General features: G+C 36.5%; 1 protein-coding gene across 1 annotated transcript in view; it reads left to right on the forward strand.

The window, feature by feature from the left end:
• TINAG (tubulointerstitial nephritis antigen) overlaps positions 1-22574 on the forward strand; it is a 45884-nt gene that overhangs the window by 16773 nt on the left and 6537 nt on the right. The window contains exons 7-9 of the mRNA XM_005506771.3: positions 7416-7596; positions 8056-8101; positions 12832-12937. Coding sequence (XP_005506828.2) covers positions 7416-7596; positions 8056-8101; positions 12832-12937 — 333 coding nt within the window. The remainder of the gene's footprint in view (positions 1-7415; positions 7597-8055; positions 8102-12831; positions 12938-22574) is intronic.

Here is a 22574-nt window from a genome sequence, read left to right on the forward strand (position 1 = left end):
CCATGAGCAGACTCAAAAATTCTAAGGTTATTGGGATAAAGGCTCTTCACATTTAACAACTGTGGGTAAGCAGCCAGTTGCATGAGATAACATTTTGAATATTCAAAATGGTCAAACATCTTTCTATAAAACAAATTCTAGTGATCCCATCCCAAGATTGTTCCAGAATGCAATATGCTAGCAAGGACTACACCTGTAGATCCTTCTTCCTTCAAGCCAAACTAAGCAAAGTTAACATGAGCAGCTACAAGTTTTTTAAATGACACATAATAATTAATAGAATCACAGATGACTTAAGTTGGAATGAACTTCTAAAGGTTACCTAGTCCAATGCCCTGCTCAAAGCATAACTAACTCTGAAATTAGATCAGGCTGCTCAGGCCATGCCCCTGATGATGTTTTGATTATCTCCAGGGACAGAGGTTCTGTGCAACCTTTCTTGCAGCAGGTGTCTTTGACAATCCTTGTGGTCAAACTTTTTTTTTTTCTTATATCTAAACAGCAATTTTCCTTCGTACAATTTGTGACTGGTACCTTTCAGGTTTTCACCGTGTATCTCCAAGAAGAGTCTTGTTCTGTTTCTTCTATGACCTCTCCTTATGTAGTTGGAGACAGTAATCAGAACCTCTTTTAACCTTCACTTCTCTGGGCTGAACAAATCCAGCTGCCTCAGTCCCTCCTTTCATATCATATACTTTAGCCCCCTAAGTGCCTTCCATGGGACTTGCTCAGTTTGTCAGTGTCTTTACTGGTGATCACATAACTGAGCACAGTACTCCAGTTGTAACCTCACAAGTGACAGTTTGAGGAAATAATAACTTTTCACAATGTCTTGGCAATGTTCTTGCTAGCACAATCCAGCATAGATTGTCCACCTTTGCTGAGATGGCCCTCTGCTGATCTACATTCAACTTTCTGCTCCTCGGGACCCCTGGTCCTTCTCCATGAAACTGCTTTCTACACAGGCAGTGTCTTGCCAGTACTGCTGCATGTGAACTTCTAGCTCAGAGGCAGGATTTGGCTTCTGCCTTTGCTGAACTTCTTGAGGTTTCTGTCAGCTCATTTCTCCAACATTACTCTGAATGGCCACCCTGCATGCTAACCATTCCACACCAATGTGGCATCCTCCACAAATTTACTGAGTGCCTCATGTCCCACTGACTAGATTGTTAATAGAGGTGCAAAACTGTGTTGCTGCAGCAGCACTGACTCCCGAGGAATGCTGCTAGTAAACAGACACCAGTCACTTTGATCTGTTGACCTTTCAGTGTGCCAGTTCAGTTACTGACCTTGTAAGTGACTTACTCAGTCCAATGTCTCTCCAACTGAGCTACAAGACTACAGCAGGCCATGCTGAAAACGTTGCTGAAGTCAAGATAAATGATACCCACTACTTTTCTTATTCTCCATGAAGCCAATCATCTCATCACAGTCAGATCATCTCATAAGAGAGAGACATAATTTGGTATGATAAATCTGTCTTGCCTGTTCCCGGTCAACTACTTCAACTTCATGGCTTCCAGGAGGATTTGCAATAACCAGATTTTATACACCGAATAATTAAATTCCACTTTTTCTTACATTACAAGAAATACTTTTTTACTTCCTATTCCATACCAAAATCTCTTTCCTCTCTCACTTTCCTACACTCTCATCCCTTACTTTGTCTTTGATATACCTGATATTGATAGACAGATCTCAGGTATGCTGTGACAAATTTTAATTTCAGTTAAAAAAAACAACAAAGAAACCAATAATGGGAAGAGCAAAAGTATGTCAGTTGTGATGCATCAGCCTGGGGATCCAACTGAAGATTAAAGTGCTGTCATTTACTTGGACACAGTATATAAAGTGATCATTCTGCTTTCTTCAAGCGTTCGAAACTGTTTCTGATCTGACAAGGATTTTGTGTTGTTATGGGGGAGTTTACATAGAGTGTTCTTTTGTGTTTCTGTCTCAGGGTTTAAACACTGATCTAGTTCAGATCTAGGTTTTGAGTGGGAGACTTTTTAGATCAGTGATTACAGTGGAGAGTAATGGATTCCACCTCAGAACCTCATGTGGGTAAAAGCAAACGCTTCATTCATGAAGAAATGAAAGTTTTAGCTTAACATTTTAAGCAAGACTTTTCTGTAAGTAGAAGAACAGCCCCCTTTTGATCAGTAGCTCATGCTCTTAAGAGAGTAAGTTCAACACTTTCTCACTGGATTGTTTTCTTGCCCACCATGTTAAGGATAGAAGCACAAGAACTTTCAGTGTAGATGAGAGATACATTTCAATAAGTATTATATCTACAACAGTTGGAGCAAGTTATTGTTAGAGGAAAAGCTCTAAAGGACACAGCAACAGGACAACCTCCTAGTCTTCTGTTCCCTCTGACTGCTATTCCCGTACAGGCATAACCACCATGATTCTATAATAAGATTCTTCCTATACCAGAAAGCTGCATTATTTATTTATTTATGTATTTATGTCTTTATGTATTTATTTATTTATTTATTTATTTATTCATTCATTCATTCATTCATTCATTCATTCATTCATTCATTCATTCATTCAACCTGAAGCAGTGTGGCTAGTGACACAGAGTGTTCTGCAAAGACATTTTCAATACACAAGAGTTAGCTTATTTCTACAAGTAAAGCAACGCAGGCTGAAGCTGTATGACGCACTTAGTTATCAGCCCAGCTGTACCCACACAGGAGCTCCTGCTGGTATATGTATGTAGTAGTGAGAAGATTGCTCCCTGCCTGACCACAGAGTGCGAGTGTGAAAGTGGTGTGAAAGAGCAAGCTTTCTGGCTGATGGAAGCTTGGAAGCAAACAGACAGGGCACCTCAGCTCACCAGAGCACACCTGTGAACCGTCTTTTCGCCTCCAAAGTCTGAAGTACTTACATTATTGCTCACTCATCTGAGCCGCCTCATGGTATTCACCAGCTCCTTGCAGCTATCTGAGCAAACAATCTGCAGGATAGTTGTGAGAACCATCACAAAATTTTGGAACTGATAATAGAATCATTTTTATAGCTGAAACCCCATAACTAATAACCCTTTACCTTTGACAATCAAAAAATGGAAATTTATAGCGTAAAGTGTTTTTTGAATAAACCATGTTAAATAGTGCTTGTTTCCTCACAATTTCAGGTGACTTTTGTGAGTCAGTATATTGCAATCATTTTTCTCATTATCTCCATACCCTGCAATAAGGAAAAAGCACATTGATTTTCTGTATGAGATTGTAAATTTGCACAGCAGGTGTACAATACCCTTTTAAAGCTTCTGGTTTTCTGATTTCTGAAGTGTGGTTGTCTCAGGTTTTTGATAGATTTTCAGGAAAATTGAGTGCTAGTTTAATCTATCCCCAGTTAAGCCAATTGAAGACTTCCATAAAGCTCAATGAGGTTAAGATAGTGCTGAGACCTGACTTTTCAGAATTGCTGAGCACCCAATTAACAGTGAACTCTGCTACAAGTGGAGCTGAACTGCTGCTGGACTGTCTCTTTCTGTCCTCCACCTTTAATTAAAGAATAAATCTGTATTCTATTTCTAATTATTATTAAATTTAGACATTTCAGTTACAAGCCATAATTTGGGAGGAATCAGTGTAGTATGAAAACATCTATGTTATCTGCTAAAGGAAATTTAAAGCTTATAGTCTTTAAGAACGAGAAAGAAACATTTCATTTTCAAGTAGTAAAAAGGCTACACACTCGAATGCAAATACTTCTAATCAGGGCTTGGTCTGATTCGTACCTTGGGCTCTTAGTAGTTGCAGATAATGAGAAGGGTATTATTAGTTTTGGCCAACTTGTTAATAACATAACATAATGTTTTAGGTTATGTTCTCATCTCACAATTCAAACATACAAATACAGTAAAAACACAACATTTTTCATTAGATTGAACATATAAACATGACTTCAGATGGATTCTACCAAGAATGTATGAACACACTGCAGACTTTTGCTACTTCTCTCTGGGTGCTGCTTGCTTTTAGTAGGATTTATGTAGATGTGTGTGTATACATACGCATAAACATATTAACATTTATCTCTGTTTTTCTTCACTGACTCTTCTGGCAAGGTCTTCTCCTTGAAAAGCGTTTAATGTTTACTCTTGTGCTGATGCTTCAGCATGTACAAACTCTGTTCCAGCAAAGACCTGTCAAATTATGTTAATCATGACTGCAGAAAATATGGTTAGTGAAAAGACTCAAAAGTGACTGTTAGCTGAGAATGAGTTCTTATGTCTGGACTGCACACAGCATTGTTGGGTGCTTCATCTCTATGCCATATAAGACCCATCCATGCAGAACCTATGACACTCCAGTGCGACAATCCAACTGAAAGAAGAGGGGGAAGAATTCCTATTGCAGGGATCAATTTCTCCTCTGTTGTCTCTGAAGTGTTTCTCAGTACACCTGAGGTCTCATACCACTCCTTAAACTGGGTTGCAACCACCCACTCCTGCTCTGCTTATGCCAGATCACACTCTGAGGATTCTGTTTGCTCAGCTTACCTGCCTTTTGGAATCTGGCCATCAGTGGTGACTATAACAATTATGTATATAGAGACAGATATAAAACAAAGATTTCCTGCTATGCAGCAATAGAAACAAAACATAAGAAATTTTAAAATGATTAATAAAACCTCATATGTGTTTAACCTAAATACTTACCATTCCCTATTGGAAATCTTGGAATCCAGAATACCTTAAGACATTCAGAAAGGATTAAAGGGGTTGCTGGTGAGTAGATGGAAGACCTAACCAATAACAGCCTAACAACTTCAGGTGAACAATCTCTTTTCATGTAGGCGGAATTGCTGCTTTTTGCAGCTCTTGGGTGTGTTGGTCTAGTATGGGCAGAAAGAACTTCCTAAGCAAAAAGATGTTCAGCTCAGGGTCAATTTTTTCTACCACCAGATGCTAATGGGAAAGCACCATGTCTTATCCAAAGTAGCTGAAGCATATAGGTGCTCATATTTTAAAAATCCTAACAACTAAATATAAACAGGCAAACATAATTATCCTCCATATTGGGTAGAAATACAGTTTTCAGTTCTTTAGATTCAGTAAGTTCAGTATAATTGGCAAGTTACTTAAGTGCATATCCTCTTTATAGGACTACCAATTTTAAAATATTCTGCTTCAGTGAACTATTTAATAATGCTGTTTAAAAGAAACCCTCTGACAGGCCTCAATGGCATTATCACAGAGATATGTAAATTGTTTTGGAAACATGTATTAGTATAATGTAGAAAACTAGGAGGCAGAGTCCCTTTATTTGAGTATTTCAGGTTCTTAGTAAGTGCCTTTTAAGTATATGTTTTGTTTGCTTCACTTTATTGAAGTAAAAAGGATGTTCAGTTAGTTAAACAGTCAAAATGGCTGAACAATTCAGGATAAGCTACTTGAAAGAAACAAACTTACTGTATGAAGAAGCAGTTCATTTGATGTCTTGTCAGGGTAAAGAATTAAAATCACTCCTTACCTTTCCTGGAAAATACTTCTTATTTTCATTGCCCTTCTCCACACTTGGATGCAATGAGGACTCTCAACCTGTGCTTCAAAGCTCCTTTGATTTAGCACTCTAGAGATTTTCAAATCCAAAATTAGCATGAGTTTAAGTCTCAGGAGAATTATCACAGCTCCTCTACAATCACTGGACTGACATCAGTGTTAAATGACTTCAGGTCTTTGAAGCCTGCAACTGAGAAAGTGTTGGACAGATGATGTTTTCTTTGTTATTCAAAGATCTGTCTTTGTTTAATTTAAAATAATAAACACAATTCACGCATTTGCTGTTGCATGTTTCCTTCATAAACTGATTTTTGGGGTTTTGAAATCTGTTAGAACAGAAACTGTCCAGTGATTACTGGACTTAATATTTTTAAATTGTCATCTTTATAGAACATAGAATTTCATCTAAAAATTTTCAAATAAGTCATATTTCATTAATGTAAACTCTAAAACCTTGAAATTGAAAGCTTTAATGCAAATTTATAGTGAGTGGTATGAAAAATTTAATTGGTGTATGAGTAAGCAAAAGCTCTCTTAACATTTAGAAAATGTTTTGAGGTAGATGCTTTTCTAAGAAATAGCCACAGTGTTTTCAGGTGTTGTAGAGACCAGGCATGTACTCCTGTGATATTATGGCACAATCTGCCATTTTGTTTCCTTGAGATGCTCATTGTTGCCCATAAGCAGCAACTGCCTCAGCTTCCTTTTATTGGGAAGTACACTGTCTGAGTTCAGCCTACTTGGACTTTGAGTTCAACCCTGTCAAGAGCAATGTGATGGGAAAATGAAGACAACAGATAAAGCAAATACTTACCCATACTCATGTCGACTTCATAAGCATAAACGCCTGAACATTACTGCAAAATAGCAAAATCATAAAATTGCAAGAAGTCTCACCTCTCTGATCCTTACCCAACCTCACCTTTTCGATATCATGTATTTTGTCAGTGCTTCAACTTGGGCAAAGTCTTTCCTGCCAACTTCACTAATAAGAATCATTTTTTTCCTGGTGACTCCAGATGGACAAACTCTGTCACCAGGCCCTGTCCAAATGCTTTCCCTAGTACTGCTTTATGGTTGGATTGTTCATTAACTTACAAAAGCTGTGAGCTTAACATTTTTCAGAATTTGTACTTCACTCCCATGTATTTCAAGTAGTAGAGGTTCTGTTCTTTTTTAAGGAGGTATACTCCCTACCAATTAAGGTATTGTATTAATCACTGAGGGTTATGCCTGTCTTGGGAAGAACAACTGCATTTCATTATATTCCAATAGGAGACTAATTATTTTTACCCAAATCTTTACAAAATGAATATAGAATTTTTTTAAATCTCAACAAATTTTCACAGAAATGTGAGAAAATGTTCTCTATTAATTCAGGAAAATAGAAGTTCAGGGACTTTTTAGCTAAAAGAAATAAAAAGACCTGCAGCTTTTCACCAGCATTCCTATAGAAAATGTAGATAAAACTAGAAAATGGTTCATTTAGCTTCAAAATCCTCTGATGCAATTATTTCCATTTCACAAGCCATTTTTGATAAATAGATCCTGTTGACAACATTGGTAATTTATTGATCTCATTCAGTGTGAACATTCACGCATTGTTAATGAGATGAATGTACTAGGTGACAAGTGCTGAAACACATTTTCCAGTAGTCCAGAGAACTACTGCAACTGAAACTTAATCATAAACTTCACGCGTAAGAATTGAAGCAAACACCTTCCAGTTGAAGGTATGAGATATTCACACTTCTGAAGACTGAGGAACTCTATAAGTTTACTTGAAATCCAACAGTTGTAAAATAGTTAAACCTTGAAATAAAACTGCAAAAATAAAAAATATTTAAGTAATTTTTTGTTTTGTTTTGTTTTGTTTTTTTTCATATCTGAACAGGGTTGTATCTTATGCTTGTTATCCATCATTTTGGAAAAAACATCTGGAGCCAGCAGGTGAAAATCACTGTTATGTGTCAAGTGAATATGGAAAAAACTATACAAATGGGCCATGTCCCAATGCTTTAGAAAAATCGAATCGGTTATACCGGTGTGCCTCTCACTACAGGGTCTCCTCAAAAGTAAGTTCATGCTGTTCACCCATCATCTCACCCATTTTTCTCCTTTGAGAGTTGAAAATTATCTGGCATGTAGAAATATGTTCACTTCACTTGAAGACTAAAGGTATGAATTTTCCTTTATATTGTCCTTATGTTTTCAGAAGAATTTGAATTCTTTATTGCTTCTCAGTTTTGTGTCACCTCTTTAAAGGTGCTGCTTTGTGGTCCTGCAGAATTTAGAGATAGAAAAGAAAGTATGCAGTCATAACCGTGCATTCGTGCTTCTTAAACATGTTTCTGAAAGTTTTGTCCATTTGGTAAACCAGATATTCTCTAGTAGAAATACAAGTAGAATAATACATTTATACTATATATATATATTTATACAATGATAAATTAGTATGAGTTTTAATTTTATTTAATAGAATGTATTATCTATCTTCCCTTACTCTCTCTGCTGCTGCTCTCGCCTCCCCTCAGGAAACCAATATAATGAAGGAAATAATGGACAAAGGACCAGTACAAGGTATGGTAAATTTGGAAGATGACAATATGCATAATTTACAATGCCTTTTATCAAAATATTAGAAAACACAAATTGCATTCCACAGTGAACAAGCCAGACATATTCACTGTCTGCATATGCACTTCATCTAGGGACTTTTGATGGGCAAGCAGTGCCTCTAAAAGCAGCTCTCCTGCATCAAGAGTCCAGAATGAGTAGAATGACCTTGAGCTGGATTTATTGAAAATTTGCACAAAATCTGTGTGCTGGAAATTTGCCTTTTTTCCAATGACAAGTTCTTTGCTCATTGATGAAATAGCAATTTGGGGCTGTGCAGGAGGAGTTAATTGTTAGCAAACCTCTTCTCTCTAGGGCTGGGATTGATTCTCCCACTGGCTGAGGCCAAACCACCAAGCCTGCTGTCCTCTCAAGGCAACGCTGCTGCTCATGGGCCCTCCAGCAAATCATTCAGTGCTGGTTTACTCCTAGAATTTCCCCTTTCATAGTCCGAAGGCTCTTGTTAGTTGCAGAGGGGTACTTCTGCGTTTCAGCTGCCCACAATTATATAATGAATTATCATAACCTCCAATTTATTATAGAAATGGTCTTGATTATAAGATTTAATTAATTCCTGTGCATCACAGAATTGAAATTACTTCTTAAAGCTCTTTATGTAGGCAGTTGCAATTAATCTGAAGCTCAGACTTAACAAGATCAATACTATTAATCTTTTTTCTTCTGCCAAAGTTTGTTTACTCGAGGAAAATATCATTTGCCATGCTGCATTTGATCTAGAAGTGATTACAGTATTTTCCATAGGTTTTAAGAAAATTAAAAAATTGGGATCCTCAAGATAAAATTTCAAGCTGCTCTCTAAAGTTGCATTTGTAATCCATGTATACACAGTTTGCTCGATTAATCTGTCAGTACAAAATCGTCCACATAAAATAATCTATATTCAGCCATTTATTAGGTTTTAATCACTCAAAAAGTCATACAAGTTTTTGAAATGCCAATGCTTTTTTTCAGAGAAAGTGTCTGTATCAAATTAAGGTGATGTTGTATGTGGAAAATCAAGGTCTGAAGAACAGTGTATAACTGAGACAGTATATTTCTGAGTGATAGATATACTTTCAATTTTTTCTTTTTGCTATAATGAGATTTTAAATGAGGCACATTTAATAATTTGCCACTGATTTGTTCTTCTATCTTCTTGTACTACAAATGCAATCAGGGCATAATTCTAATTTTAAAACTATATAATACTTTTTTTTTTCCAAACATCCTGCAAATGATCATCAGCTCCTAAAAGAGATTTTTTTCATTATTCATTCACTTGCCATTCCTCAAGAATTTACAAAGTGCTTATGGTCTGTCTCATCTAATACACTAAGTGATGTTTAATAGCTGGAAAACATTCAAGATCCTTTCAAGATCATGATGCAGAAAGTAATTCTGTTTGTGCATTTGGGCTTTTGTACGTATTCAAAATTAAGAGAATAAAAATATTTTTAACAATTGTGAAACGGTAGGCATAAGAATTTAATGAAAAACTTCCTGTCACACAGCTTTGAAGTTCGAATGACTATTTCTCTCTGACATGCATCATTTTTTATATAATACAGAAGCTGAGCAGTTAGCTCTTTCAGATGCAAATGATGAAACATTACTTTTTTTAAAAAAATTCATTTTCAAATAAACATAGTGAAGTTTCATTAATGCTTTAAAAACATTCAAATGCATATTTTATTTTATTTTTTTAAATGGACTTTAGGAAGTACTCAGGTAGTTATAGCACTGATGTAGAAAAATAACCGTCTCTGTCACATTAGTCAGTCTCAACCAGAAGAAAAGCTAACACACTGTCAGCAATACAAAAAGCTTTGACTCTACAAAACTTATCATTTCAGCTATCATGATCTTGGAAAAAGTGAGTATTTAATTTGATGACACAAGGAACATCTGGAAAAAGCACTAGGCTACATCAGTGTACAGTACTACAGTTAATTCCTTTGTGGCAACTACTCTCAGTCTTTTGTATCTTTGTATGTCCACAAATTCTTATATAAGAATTTTATACAGAGGAGAGAACGATGGAATGAATCTTCTAATCTGCTACATTTATATGAATAGATCTGACAGCTCAGCATGGCTGAAGTAGTTCATGTATGAGCTACAGTCAACCTTAAGAAAAGTGCTACCTCTTCTGATTAATTAATAATTAATCCATTCATTTTAGAAAATGCAAAGTCTCTTCCACGTGGGAGGGAACACAGTTGACTGGTGGCATGTGATCATCTCATCCTGTCCAAGTCATGGTCCGTATCAGGACAAAGTCACTGAATAAATAAAAATATCTCAGTGCTTGACTTTGAATTATCATCTCTCTTTTCACTCTACATTTCATGTACCCAGCCCACTTAACTCCAAACACTATACTATTATTTTACTCCTGATTGCAGGGTGTATATATATAGATATATACATATACATATACATATACATAAGTATATATATTTACATATATATATATAAATATATACATACATATATATAAATGCACACTAAATGTAGACGTAATAGGCAATCATGAATAAAATTCTCTCATGTAAAGTTATTCGGGAAACATCCTTCAAAATTTTCTATTTCATTTCAGTGGAAATATTTTAGGTATGATGTTTCTTCACAGAGTCAAGAACGTGTTTTATTAAGAGTTGTTCATAAAGAATAAATTGTTTTCCGAAACTGAACATAGAGACCTTGATTTCAAAGAACAATGTGATTTAGAATGAGACTGCCTTCTCCTATCTCAGCCCAATGATAGATGAGAACCTGCAACATCAAACCTTCCATGGGAGAAGATAATTTTGCAGTCTTGGCACTTGCCCCTTTTTCTTTGCCTCCCTTTGACCAAGGCATCAAAACAAGATCCAGGGAAACCTCTACAGTAATTTTTTGAATGACTCATCCCCTTCATTTCTCCTCTGACACTCTCACCTGGACTAAGGATGGTGTGGTCTTCTTCCCCCTTTCTGTTCCTTTGTACCACTTTAAAATTCTCCCTCCACAGCCTCCTCTGCATCTCAGAAACCTCAACAGCTGATATTTTACACAATGGTACAGGGACATACCCAGGACTTGAGCTCCTGGCTCCATGCACTGGAGACCTGGGGCAGAGATCAGGGAGACCTTTGCAAAGAGCTCTAATGGGGTCCTGAACTTGCAGCTGGAAACCCAAAACAAAGTTTGTGCTATTTTCCACTTGAACTGTTGCTGTCAATATTTGTGAGCTCTGGTTCTGCAGGCAGTTTGGCAGAAGGTGCAATAGTATTCATTGAAAGCATTTAACTTTTTTTATGATTTTAATTGATATAGCTTTCCCTGAGACTTGCCACCTGGGTAACATCATGGCTGCTTATTGCCCATGTGTTGCTATCTGCATACATTTTTTTATGTGAGCAACCTCATTAGCAAAGTATGTTTTTAGCCATGATTCCTGGGCAAATAGGCTCATTTGGTAATGTTTTGAGCTGTTCTCTTTAATTCCCTAAAATTTATGAATGTTTTCTCTATTCAGCCAAGTATGATAGAGGTCAAGAGGTTATAAAGATAGTTAATTTCCTTCAAGTTTATGAAAACATTCAGGTAGGAAAAAGAAATTTGAAAATATGCCAGACAGAAGAGACTGCAGCATGAGCTCACCTTGCTGGATACTGCAGATCTACACCAGGCATATATGTTATAAATGCTCCAGCCACATTAAAATCAGAGAAACTTTTACTTTATGAGACTCCCAAGATGCAAGAGTTTAGGAAACTAATTCTCGTGTTCCAAGCTGTGTGGCAGTGTAAGACTGTTAAAATCATAAGCTAAAAATAAGTTTGAGTTAAGCTTGTATTTAATGCTTCTGATTCATTGGAATATAAATGTAATGTAGATCTGGAAAATACTTTCATTGCTCTGGATCTGGTGTCCCACCATATAGCAAAGAAAATGGTACTAAGGTAGCAGAACAAATGTAGAAAAGAAACACAAAACATTTTATTTAAAAAACAAGTGAATGATGTTCTCAGGAAATCATGAAGAGACATAAAATAAAAATGTAATCTTCATTCTCTTGCACAAAATTTCCAGTTCATCAGCCCTTTGGCCTTACATTTTCATGGACACAAAGTTTTTTTTCCCCACCTTTAGTTGGAAGTCAGGATGAACATATGCACAGAAAATCTAGTTTTCCGTAAGGAGATTTTGGTGTATTTAATTAATTCTATCTGAGTTTCAGAAAAAGGCACATGCATCACTCCACCATACCTCACAGGATATATTTTGTCTGTTAAATACTTTTCTTTAAAATGCAGATGCCTGACAGAAACTGAGGATTTTACCCATTAACTTTAAGATTTATTTTATCAAATTGAATTTCACTGGAATTGAGAAAAATTATGCAAACCTATGCGAGACAATATTTCTTCTTACTTTTTAAAAGAAGTCCATGACAGGTAGTTTCCATGACAAGGAAACCCAATTAACTTGACAAGAGACTTCAGAGAGAACTCTGTTGGAATATTTCCCTTGGTTCACTCATAGCAGGGAACTTCTGAGCAATTAGTGAATTTAGTGTAATTAGAAAGTACACTTATGCACACACACAGTGCAACACACAACAAAAATCTCACTGGTAAAACGCAAAGAGCAAACAAAAATAGAAGCAATATTTGCTGACCGTCCTGATTTTCACTATTGTTTTTTAGCTATAATGAAAGTGTATGAAGACTTTTTCCTTTACAAAGAGGGAATCTACAGACACTCACAGAAAGCAGGATCTAAATGGAAAACTCATTCAGTCAAACTCCTTGGGTGAGTGAAACATATTCTTTTACCCTTTTCCTCTGCCAGTCATGAGCACAATAAAATGTTAATGAATGGTTTGGTACACAAAGATTTCACTGTCAGAGGTGCAACACTGTTAACGCCCAACATAAGATTGTTGTTGTTTCATTTTCTTGTGTCTGAGAGCACTGGAAAGAGGTATAGACCCATGGTCTTTTAATCTACTCTAACATTTGCTCTAAAACTTCGAATATACTGGTTTATAGAATAAAATGTTTTGCTGAGTATTTACAAATATTCCATGTACACATCGAGTACATGATTTCATCCAGACATGCCACCAACCAGAATGCAAAAGGAAACACTGAAAATTTTCAGTGATGTTGTGGTGTAACCTCAGCCAGCAGCCAGGATTGCACAGCTGCTCACTCGCTTCCTGCTCCAAGTGGGATGAAGGACAGAATCGGAAAACCAAACAAACCAAAAAACCCTAAAATCAAAACAAATACTCACAGGTTGAGATAAAAAGAGTTCAATAGGACAGCAAAGGAAGATAAAATAATAATATAATATACAAAACAAGTGATGCACAATGCAATTGTTCACCATCCGCGTCATCAATAACCCGTTTGTTTCCAAGCAGCCTTATTTGCCCCCTGGCCAACTGCAGTTTATGTACTAAGCATGGCATGTGGCAAGGAAGAGCCTTGGGTCAGCTGTCCTGGCTTTGCTCCCTTCGAGCTTCTTGTGCGCCTGGCAGAGCATGGGAAGCTGAAAAGTCCTTGACTTCCTGGCAACAACCAAAACTTCATTGTATTTTCAACATTATTCTCATACTAAATCCAAAACTCAGCTACTAGAAAGAAAATTAACACTATGCCAGCCAAAACCAGGACAGGTGGCCTCCTAGGTAACAAGCACAGCTCACGGGCATAGGAGTCTGGGCTCTCTGCACCCCAAACAGAAATCAGCTGCTGGGATGCTGCTGATTTTTTTGGCAAGCACAAGGAATATACACCCAGGACTGAAACTGCTGCAGAAGAATGTATATAATACACTAATGGATTTCCCCTCAAATGTAGAACAGTGTCGCTATATTAAGATGACAAGTATCTTACAATGCATACGCTCAAATTACAGAACATGCCAAGGGGCTTTATTCTTTGACATGGAGGGACTATGTAGGGATAAATTTATTAATTCACTGAGAGAGTAGTTATACAGAAAAATGACTGGAGAGTCTCAAACAAATGTTTTATGAGTCGCCTAGAATACCAATAGATGATTCAGGTCTGTTCTAGGAAGATTGCTGAGAGTATCTTCAACATGTAGTTCAAGAAGATAAAGTAATGAAATAAAGTGCATTTTGTGTTTGTGATCTTAGTGAAGATATCCTTGTAAAGGACATGGAAATGCCTATGGCTGTGGATACCATTGGCTAAGAATTACAAGAGTATGCCTGATAGTGCACAGCAGTGAAGAGAAGCAGGAGGCTTATGCAAGATCATCCTTGACCCTATACTGTTGCAAAAGTACTGACTCAGACTAGCAGAGTAAAAGCTCCTGAAATATGCTCATTAGTGAATGTTGTGAAGCAATGAAAGAGAGAAACAGGAATGTTGCATGGAAAAATGGAGGACTGAATTAGGAAAAGATGTTTGTGTAGGACAGCTGGTGCATATGGATTTATGCCTATGTGCTTAAAATATATCTGATGGGCCATGAGAAATCAGTAAAATTAGACAGGGAAATCTGCAGTGCGATTTGAATACCCCAGTTCACAGATGAGCTGCTGTAAGGCTGTGAATGCAGGTAATGGGAGGGCTATGAAACATGCTTGGTGCATGACAGATGTTCCCTAGATGTGCTGCCTCAAATACATGCTGAATAATGTACAGAGGTGAGTGATTAAGCCAGAATGGCACAGGAGGATGAAGTGGTGACTGAGGAGGGAGAGAGGAGGAGGGTTATTAATATGCTGAAGTAGATGCTGATTTATATGGGAACTGATAGGCTGTGCAAGGAAAAGAAAGCAGCCCTTAGGCAAGGGACCACTCAAGAGCAGAAAACTGAGTGCCCTGCAGAGTATTGTGTTGAATGGTCGGTGCAAAACACTGAGTAGGAGAAAAGCCGAGTGGTCTGATATAATGGAAAAGGACATGAGAAGTGAAGGTAAAATAAAAAAATGTATGTTGAAGAAACCTCAGCCTGGTTCAAAGTTTAGAAGTGGGAAACACATTTGCTTACTGACTTTCATTGAACACTGCTGAAGTATCCAATGGATCCAAGAGTATAAAGAATTACCCATACTTTTATGTCTAATGCATGTGTTCTGACCTCCAAGGTTATGCTATACAAAAATATTTACAGAGTTGTTTAACTGTAAAAAATAAATCAAAGTTTGACAAGTTGAAGGCTGTTTGAGCCAAGGGCTAGGTGTTCTTGAGTTTCTAGCAGTGATAAATCCAGACATAAAACTGTGATTCTGCACCAGGAAGTAAAAAACACACTCTTTCATATAGATTTTAATGTCTTCAGGATTAAGCTATCACTTTTTCATAAAATTCATTAGTTTGAATTAATTTTGCAAATGTAAAATATGTGGCTATTTTCCACTCACATGTAGCTTGGGTGTTTTTGGTTTGGTTTGGTTTGGTTTTTTTGTTTGTTTGTTTTTTAAGCAAAAGATAATGCAAGCTCCTTGACCTAAATAAAAAAACTCATGAGAATCTCAATAAAGTTGGATTTCAAATTAAAATATTGATGATTATTTGCATTCTGCTTAACTAAAATTGTTCCTGGAGAGAGAAGAAAGAGAAAAGCATCAGAGACATGCTCACACATAAGTAAAAAATGCAGCTTTATGTGGATTGATGTTTATTGTAATCTGATTTTTTATTTACAACCCCTTCTGTAAAAGAGATTCAATATTTGTAAAAGGAAACCATAATGATGAATGACTATATTGACTTGATATTTGTAATCTCTTAGAAACATTATTGAGGATGCCTTAAGTTGCCTGTGAATTGTACAACATACAAGGTTCTGGAGTCCTAAAATGGAAATAAATTTTGATTGAACTTTCAAGAACTATTTGTACAAAACTAGAAATGCACATATAAACTGCCTAATTGATCACTGGATCATAAGGAACGTTCTGCAACTTGAAATTGCTAGTTGTTTTCTGTCATTTGAAGTCTTATTTATAAAATCAGCTCAGATAGGTCTGTCTCCAGTGAGGTACTGTGTGACCCCAGGCTTAAGAAGAGAATGTGAAATGACAGAGCAGCATGGAAGCAGGAGAGGAGAATGTGGAACTGCCAGGCAGAGGGTGTTGTGGGTACCAGACTGGGTTTGATCACAATATAGTTTGATCACAGTATGGACAGTATAACGGATCTTTCAGCTATCCAAAGGCAGGACAGACTGACCCCCATGACATTTACAGTACGATCTCTCAAGCAGTTTCTGTGCCTTGTATTCCAGAGACAGGGAGGTAAGCAGAAAAGTAACCAAGACCAGGATTCATAACAGCTAAGTTCTGATGTGTAAAAGTTAGATTTCTATGTCTCTGCTAGGTAGCCGTGCTTCTCTTTATGTTCTGTGGCTATTCATCTGCTTTATCCTAGGCATCCACCTCAAGGTGAGTTGAATCACTTTGTTGGGTCTTATTTCTCTTTGCTGACTGTAAAAGATAACACTGGGATAACATTAGACTTACATAACTAACATTAAAATGTCTAGGTTAGACTAGATGAATCCCACTTGTAATGGTACCATAAAGTAGCTTAAGCAACAAAATGACTGTCTAGCTGGTACATAATATTTACAGTAAGACAGTATCTTTAGAAAGTCTTGCACATGTATGTTTGTGTATATGTACACTCACACATGGATTTATGTGTACATACACTTACAATTACAACTCACAACAATACCAGAATGAAAGCAAGCTAAAGGGGCACAATGAAACTGCCAATGGAAAGTGGGACTAAGGAAGAGTAGTGGTCAAACTTTGGTAATTTTCACTTTTTCAGCTGCACTCTATTATTTTAAGAAGACTAATGACTGAAAACTGACATGCGAAACTGTCATCTTTATCTCAACTTCTCTTATTAATAAAAGCAGACTGAATTCACATCAAAGATGTATTTGGTAGCAGATTTCTCTGACAGATCTATATATTTAAGCTACAGCTGCTGAACAAACCTGTCAAGTCTATTCTATAGCAGATTCTCTGTAGAAGTGATGCATCTTTTTTTAAACTTATTTTTCTTCTACTCCTCTGGCTTTCTTAGTTCCACCTAGGAAAAGATGACAGATGAGAAATGTAGTTTCCACAGGGAAAGAAAACATGAGGATTATTTCTTGATGGTGTAAAGATGCTGAAGTCTGTTCAGCATAGAGAAAGTACATTGGCTTTAATAGCTATGGTTCTGGCTCAAGAATCTCTCTTTTCAAAGTCAGGCATAGTGAAGTAAAGTATTCGTCATTGATGTTTGCAGACTATTCCGATAAATCTTCTCTCAGAGCCTTTCCTCTGCATCACTTCAGCTACAATATCTGACCCACACCCTCACTCAAAACTCTGTATCTGCTGATCCCCTGACACTGAAAAATTCAGAAAGGCCCTAAAAGCCCATGTCTTTGGCTATAATCAGATCTATGTACTGTCACTTTAAGGCTTGGGGGGTACAAGAATAATTTTATTAAAAGCCTTAGATACTGTTTAATGAACAAGATAGTTTTTCAGGTGTTCAGAAGGTGCTCAGAATGCCAAAGGACTTTCACACAATGACATTGAGAGATGTGCATTAACTGGAAGCGCATTTCCCCTCTATTTTTATCAGTGATTCACTGGAAGCTTTACATTCAATAGTTCAGTAGATTAAATAACATTGAAACATCTCTGCCCTGAAAAAAAAAAATATTGTATGTTTCTTAATGCAAAAAAGCCATTTTAATAGAGACAAAATTGACATGTGAGGCAAAAATGTGTGTTTTATTGTAGTGTTGAGGGGATAGCCAGGCAGAACAACAGCACTGTAAGATTTAATATACAACTAAATGACTACTTGTGCAAAGTCCAAAGGTTAAAAAAATGACACTGGTGATTTCTGTTACTGACATCCCAGGTTTTGGCTTTGAAGACACCGCTTTTCTCTTCCTTTTTGTCTTCAATTGTCCTCACTCAAGCTTAGACTCAGAATAATAACAAAGTAACATCTTAAACCATGAAAAGTCATGACATAAATTATTTTCTTCCTGACTAAAGAAGCCTTGGGTTGAGTTCCCTTTTTCTTTCACGTGGAAAAATCTACCTCATTATTGTCAGACAATCGACATCAGGTATTACAGTTTTAAAATTAAACAGCAACACCCCAAAATATTTCACAGCAAAGAAAAATACATCAGAAGATCACAAGGAAAAGATACACAGAGTGTGATGATTCATGCAGTTAAAATCATGAGACCATCTCCCACATAATTCATTACAGTAGAGTTTATTCACTGATAATCTGACTCATCTCTCATGCACAAAAGTACAGGCAAAACTGTAGTTTCAAATTCTAGCAACCATTTTCTAAGTTTGGCTCACACTAGACAGTGACTCCAACATTCTTATTAAGAAAAGATAAGAAAAGACAAGAACTAAACGTTTGTCTAATTGAGTAGATGAAAATTCTGGTCTTCAAAAAGTACTAGTATTTTGTGTTACAACACCAAGAATAGGGCATAACCTGTGATAGCTATACAGTTTTTGTCTGGTAGCACTATGACAGTTAAACAACCAGGTCCAGGGAAAAAAGTGAGTTGAAAAGTTTTAGACCACATGTATTTCTGTCTCACTATCTTTTTGTCTGGAGAAGAAGGTATTTTGAGCATTTTATGAAAGCAGAACTTAGGTATTAAAATAAACCAGGTCAAGATGAAAGGTACTGAATAATCTTTGTATCCTGTTGCTGTGTATATAGGAAGACAGTATTTTTGCCCAAGACATTTCATAGTTTGTTTGGCCAGTGTGGTGACAGCAAATTTGCAATGCTTACATAGAAAACATAGTATTAGAGAGACAAATTAGTCCAGTTTGTTAGCACTGTTTGTGGTCAGCACTTAGGTGGAATGAATTATCTTCAGGAGGTATCCCTCTCTCTTGATAGCTGGGAGTGGTTTTTTTCCTAATTCAAATATCTCAGTTCCTGAAAGCTGAATTGGATGAATTTGGACTTCATCAAATCTTGTTTGATCACCAGCATTTTTTTTCAAAGATGGAAAGGGTCAGAAATCTCTCATGAAATGAATAACTATGAAAACCCTATGGTTTATGTGCCCTGGCAGCCAAGAGCTCAAACCACATCATAGGATCCATCAAACACACCATAACCAGCCAGCCAGAAGAGCTGATTATCCTGCTTTATTATCCTACTGTATTCAGCATTGGTGTAGCCTCACCTTGAGCACTGTGTGCGGTTCTGAGTCCCACAACTTAAGAAGGATGTGAAGGTCCTTGCATGCGTCCACAAAGCAACAAAGCTGGAAAAAGGGCTGGAAGGAATGTCCTGTGAGGAGTGTTTGAGGACTTTGGGCCAGCCTGGAGAAGAGGACGCCAAGGGGCAACCTCATTGTTCTCTAGAGCTTCCTGAGGAAAGGAAGTGGAGAGGGCGGTGCCAATCTCTTCTCCCTAGTATCCTGTGGCAGGACGTGTGGGAATGCTTCAGAGCTGCACCAGGGGAGCTCTAGACTGGACATTAGGAAGCATTTCTTTACCAAGTAGGGGTCAAACACTGAAACAGGTTTCCCAGAGAGGTGTTGGTGCCCCAAGCCTGTCAGTGTTTAAGACAGGGGATTTGGACAATGCCCTTAACAACACTCTTTACATTTTGGTCAGCCCTGAACTGGTCACACAGTTGAACTAGATGAGCATTGTAGGTCCCTTCCAGCTGAAATATTCTATTCTGAGTTTATGTTGTGGTTGTGTTGGTTGACTCATTTGACTTGAAGATCCTTGTGAATACAGAAGCTAAGTGAAATGAACATATTTGAAAAATTGGAAAGATGTTGCAGAATGATGATTCCTAGAGCCCTGGTGTTCAGTAAACAGTTTAATTCCTCAGTTAACACAGAGCACTGACTTTTACTAACATTAACAGATCTGCAGGAATTAATACCTTGAGATGTGAGATCTATCATTCTTCTTTACTCTTAAGACTTTATTCCTTTTTAGTTGACACCTCCAGCATTAAGGAGTTAGATTGTATAATATTATGTAGCACAATCTTCAGATATCTTTTCTATGTTTGTTTTTAACAGCATTTTACCTATAAAGCTGAATGTAAGCATGCTAGAATCTAGTTTCTGTTCTCTTACAAAACACCTAAGTTTTGAAGCCACTGCTGATAACCTTTTTTGTTGTGTTAGATTATATTTCTAGTTTTTTACTGGTTTATTAACTGATATTTAATTATCAATGACTACTTTTTTTCTGAAAATTTTCTTTATACTTCTCTTGTGAAGGCCACCTCCACTATAGTTGATAGAGTTTCTTGAAAAAGAAACTAGGAAATGTTCAAACAAAACCAATTTCCATTCTATGGAAGAGTACTGAAACAGTCTCCATGTTCTAGTTCTTTAACTGTCAGGCAATGTTGTGCATTCAAGGGCCTACTTCAGCAGAATTAATATCAAGGGGAAGTCATTACTGAAAAGGACAGGCAAATTGCCTCTACTATATAAAACTGGACAAAAAATTATGAAAATTCTTTTATGGAAGCACACAGGTACTCATCCTTTTATCTAAAAGTGCGCCAGAATTCTCCTTGCAGAGTCACTTGGAGCTGGTTCACCTTGAGTAAATGGAAATACCTTGCTTACTTTTTCTCCTGAAGGGGACTGAATGCAGTTTAGTGAAATTACTTCTTTTTATTCAAGGTTATTTTTGATTGGAGACCATGAGGGTATCTTTTGGAAAAGCTAAGCAGTGTATTTCTCACAAATGTTTTTATTAGATGGAAAAAAAAACCAACCTTTTTTAAAAGTAATTTTCATTAATTGATAGGCAGACATTTTCATTAATGATTCCTTTAAATTAATTCTTTTTTTTTTCCTAATAAAAATAGAAATTTTGGAAAGGGTAAGGTTGAAAACTTTTCCTGAAAAATACCAAAGGTGGAGACATTAATTGTCTAAAGCTTTGTAAAAATAACCCTAATAGATTTCCTGTCTCTGTGAGTAATGAGGTCCAGCATCTGTTTGATTTTGAAATGTCATTCATTTGGAGTAAATATCAGGTTGGAATAATCACAAAAGCAAGAGACAAAAAAGTGCTATTAGATTATTTTGGTAATCTTCCAGAAAATGTAATATTGTTCTGTAGTGGATGTTGTCCAAGAATGTGTCAAGTCACTTTTAAGTCTCTGTCGTTTCCACTTGGGAACTAATTCCACTGGGATTAAATCCATTGCTGGGATAATTTTTCTTGATGTTTTCTTTCCTGGACCTCTTTCCCCTATTCTATCTGTAGACTAAATATACAGCACTTAATTTTCTCTTTCTGCCTGGTGTTTGAGGCCTACACACATCTACATTGATAGTGTTTATGCATTTCGACATATTCTTTTCTCAATTCATCACACAAATACTTGGTATTGTTGCTTTTTTATTCCTAGAAGTAATTTACCAGATTTAGTGTAGTGTTCCAATCATGCACTGTATAATTCTTTAATCAAAACATGCATGGCTTTGCCTACTTTTAATCACATCTCTTTAGGTTTTCTTTCTAATGTTTTACCATACTTAAAGCAGACTCCGTGTCTAAAAGCAGACTCCATGTCTAATTTCCCACTAACTATCACGTCTATTATCTTCCAAGGCCTTGCCTTCCCTGGAAACACTGGAAATCTCTGATTACCTTCAACAAGGTCAATATGTCTTTGGTCAGGAACACACAGTTTGAGTAGGTCTACTTTAGGAAAAATTGGTAATGACTACATTGACTGCGTGACCTACAATTTATCAGGAACAAGAAACATCAGAGAAAATAAAAAAAAAAAAACTGTAAGGGGAGATACAATATTGACTGTATTAAAGAATTTATGTCAGCTAGCAACTCTGAAAGTGTCGTAGTAATTTTATGAAGTAGTTACCATCATTTATTAATTCCCATTGATTTTAACTTATGATCAAAATATTTATACCTCTCATATTCATGAATAGATTCCCATTTCTTTGAAGTTTACTTTCTGAAAGCAGATAATGGCAACAAGATTTGCTCTCCTACTAAATCATTTTCACTTAAAGTGTCCAGCATAAATGGGTTATGTTCCATGATTAAGACTCCAAGGCACAGCTGTTTTACATGAAAAAATAACTGGTGTCATTTTCCTTTCCAATCTTTTGGTCCCTAAACCAGCTCTTGCTCCAAAACATAAGGGAACATAAAACACATTTCAGATTAATTTAACAACCTTTTTAGCACAGTACATTCCTGGTTTAATCTTGTTCAACCAAACTGTACAATCTATGATTTTGTGCTATATTGTGAAAAAATTATATATATCAGAACTGTAATTTCCATGTTGTTTATTATGATAACTTTACCCTATTTTCTAAAGTCATTGATTTTCTCCCTGATGGTTTAAGATGGACAGAATCCAAGTTCTTCAGC

The sequence above is a fragment of the Columba livia genome, chromosome 3 (assembly GCF_036013475.1).
Source record: "Columba livia isolate bColLiv1 breed racing homer chromosome 3, bColLiv1.pat.W.v2, whole genome shotgun sequence".
Taxonomy (NCBI): Eukaryota; Metazoa; Chordata; class Aves; order Columbiformes; family Columbidae; genus Columba; species Columba livia.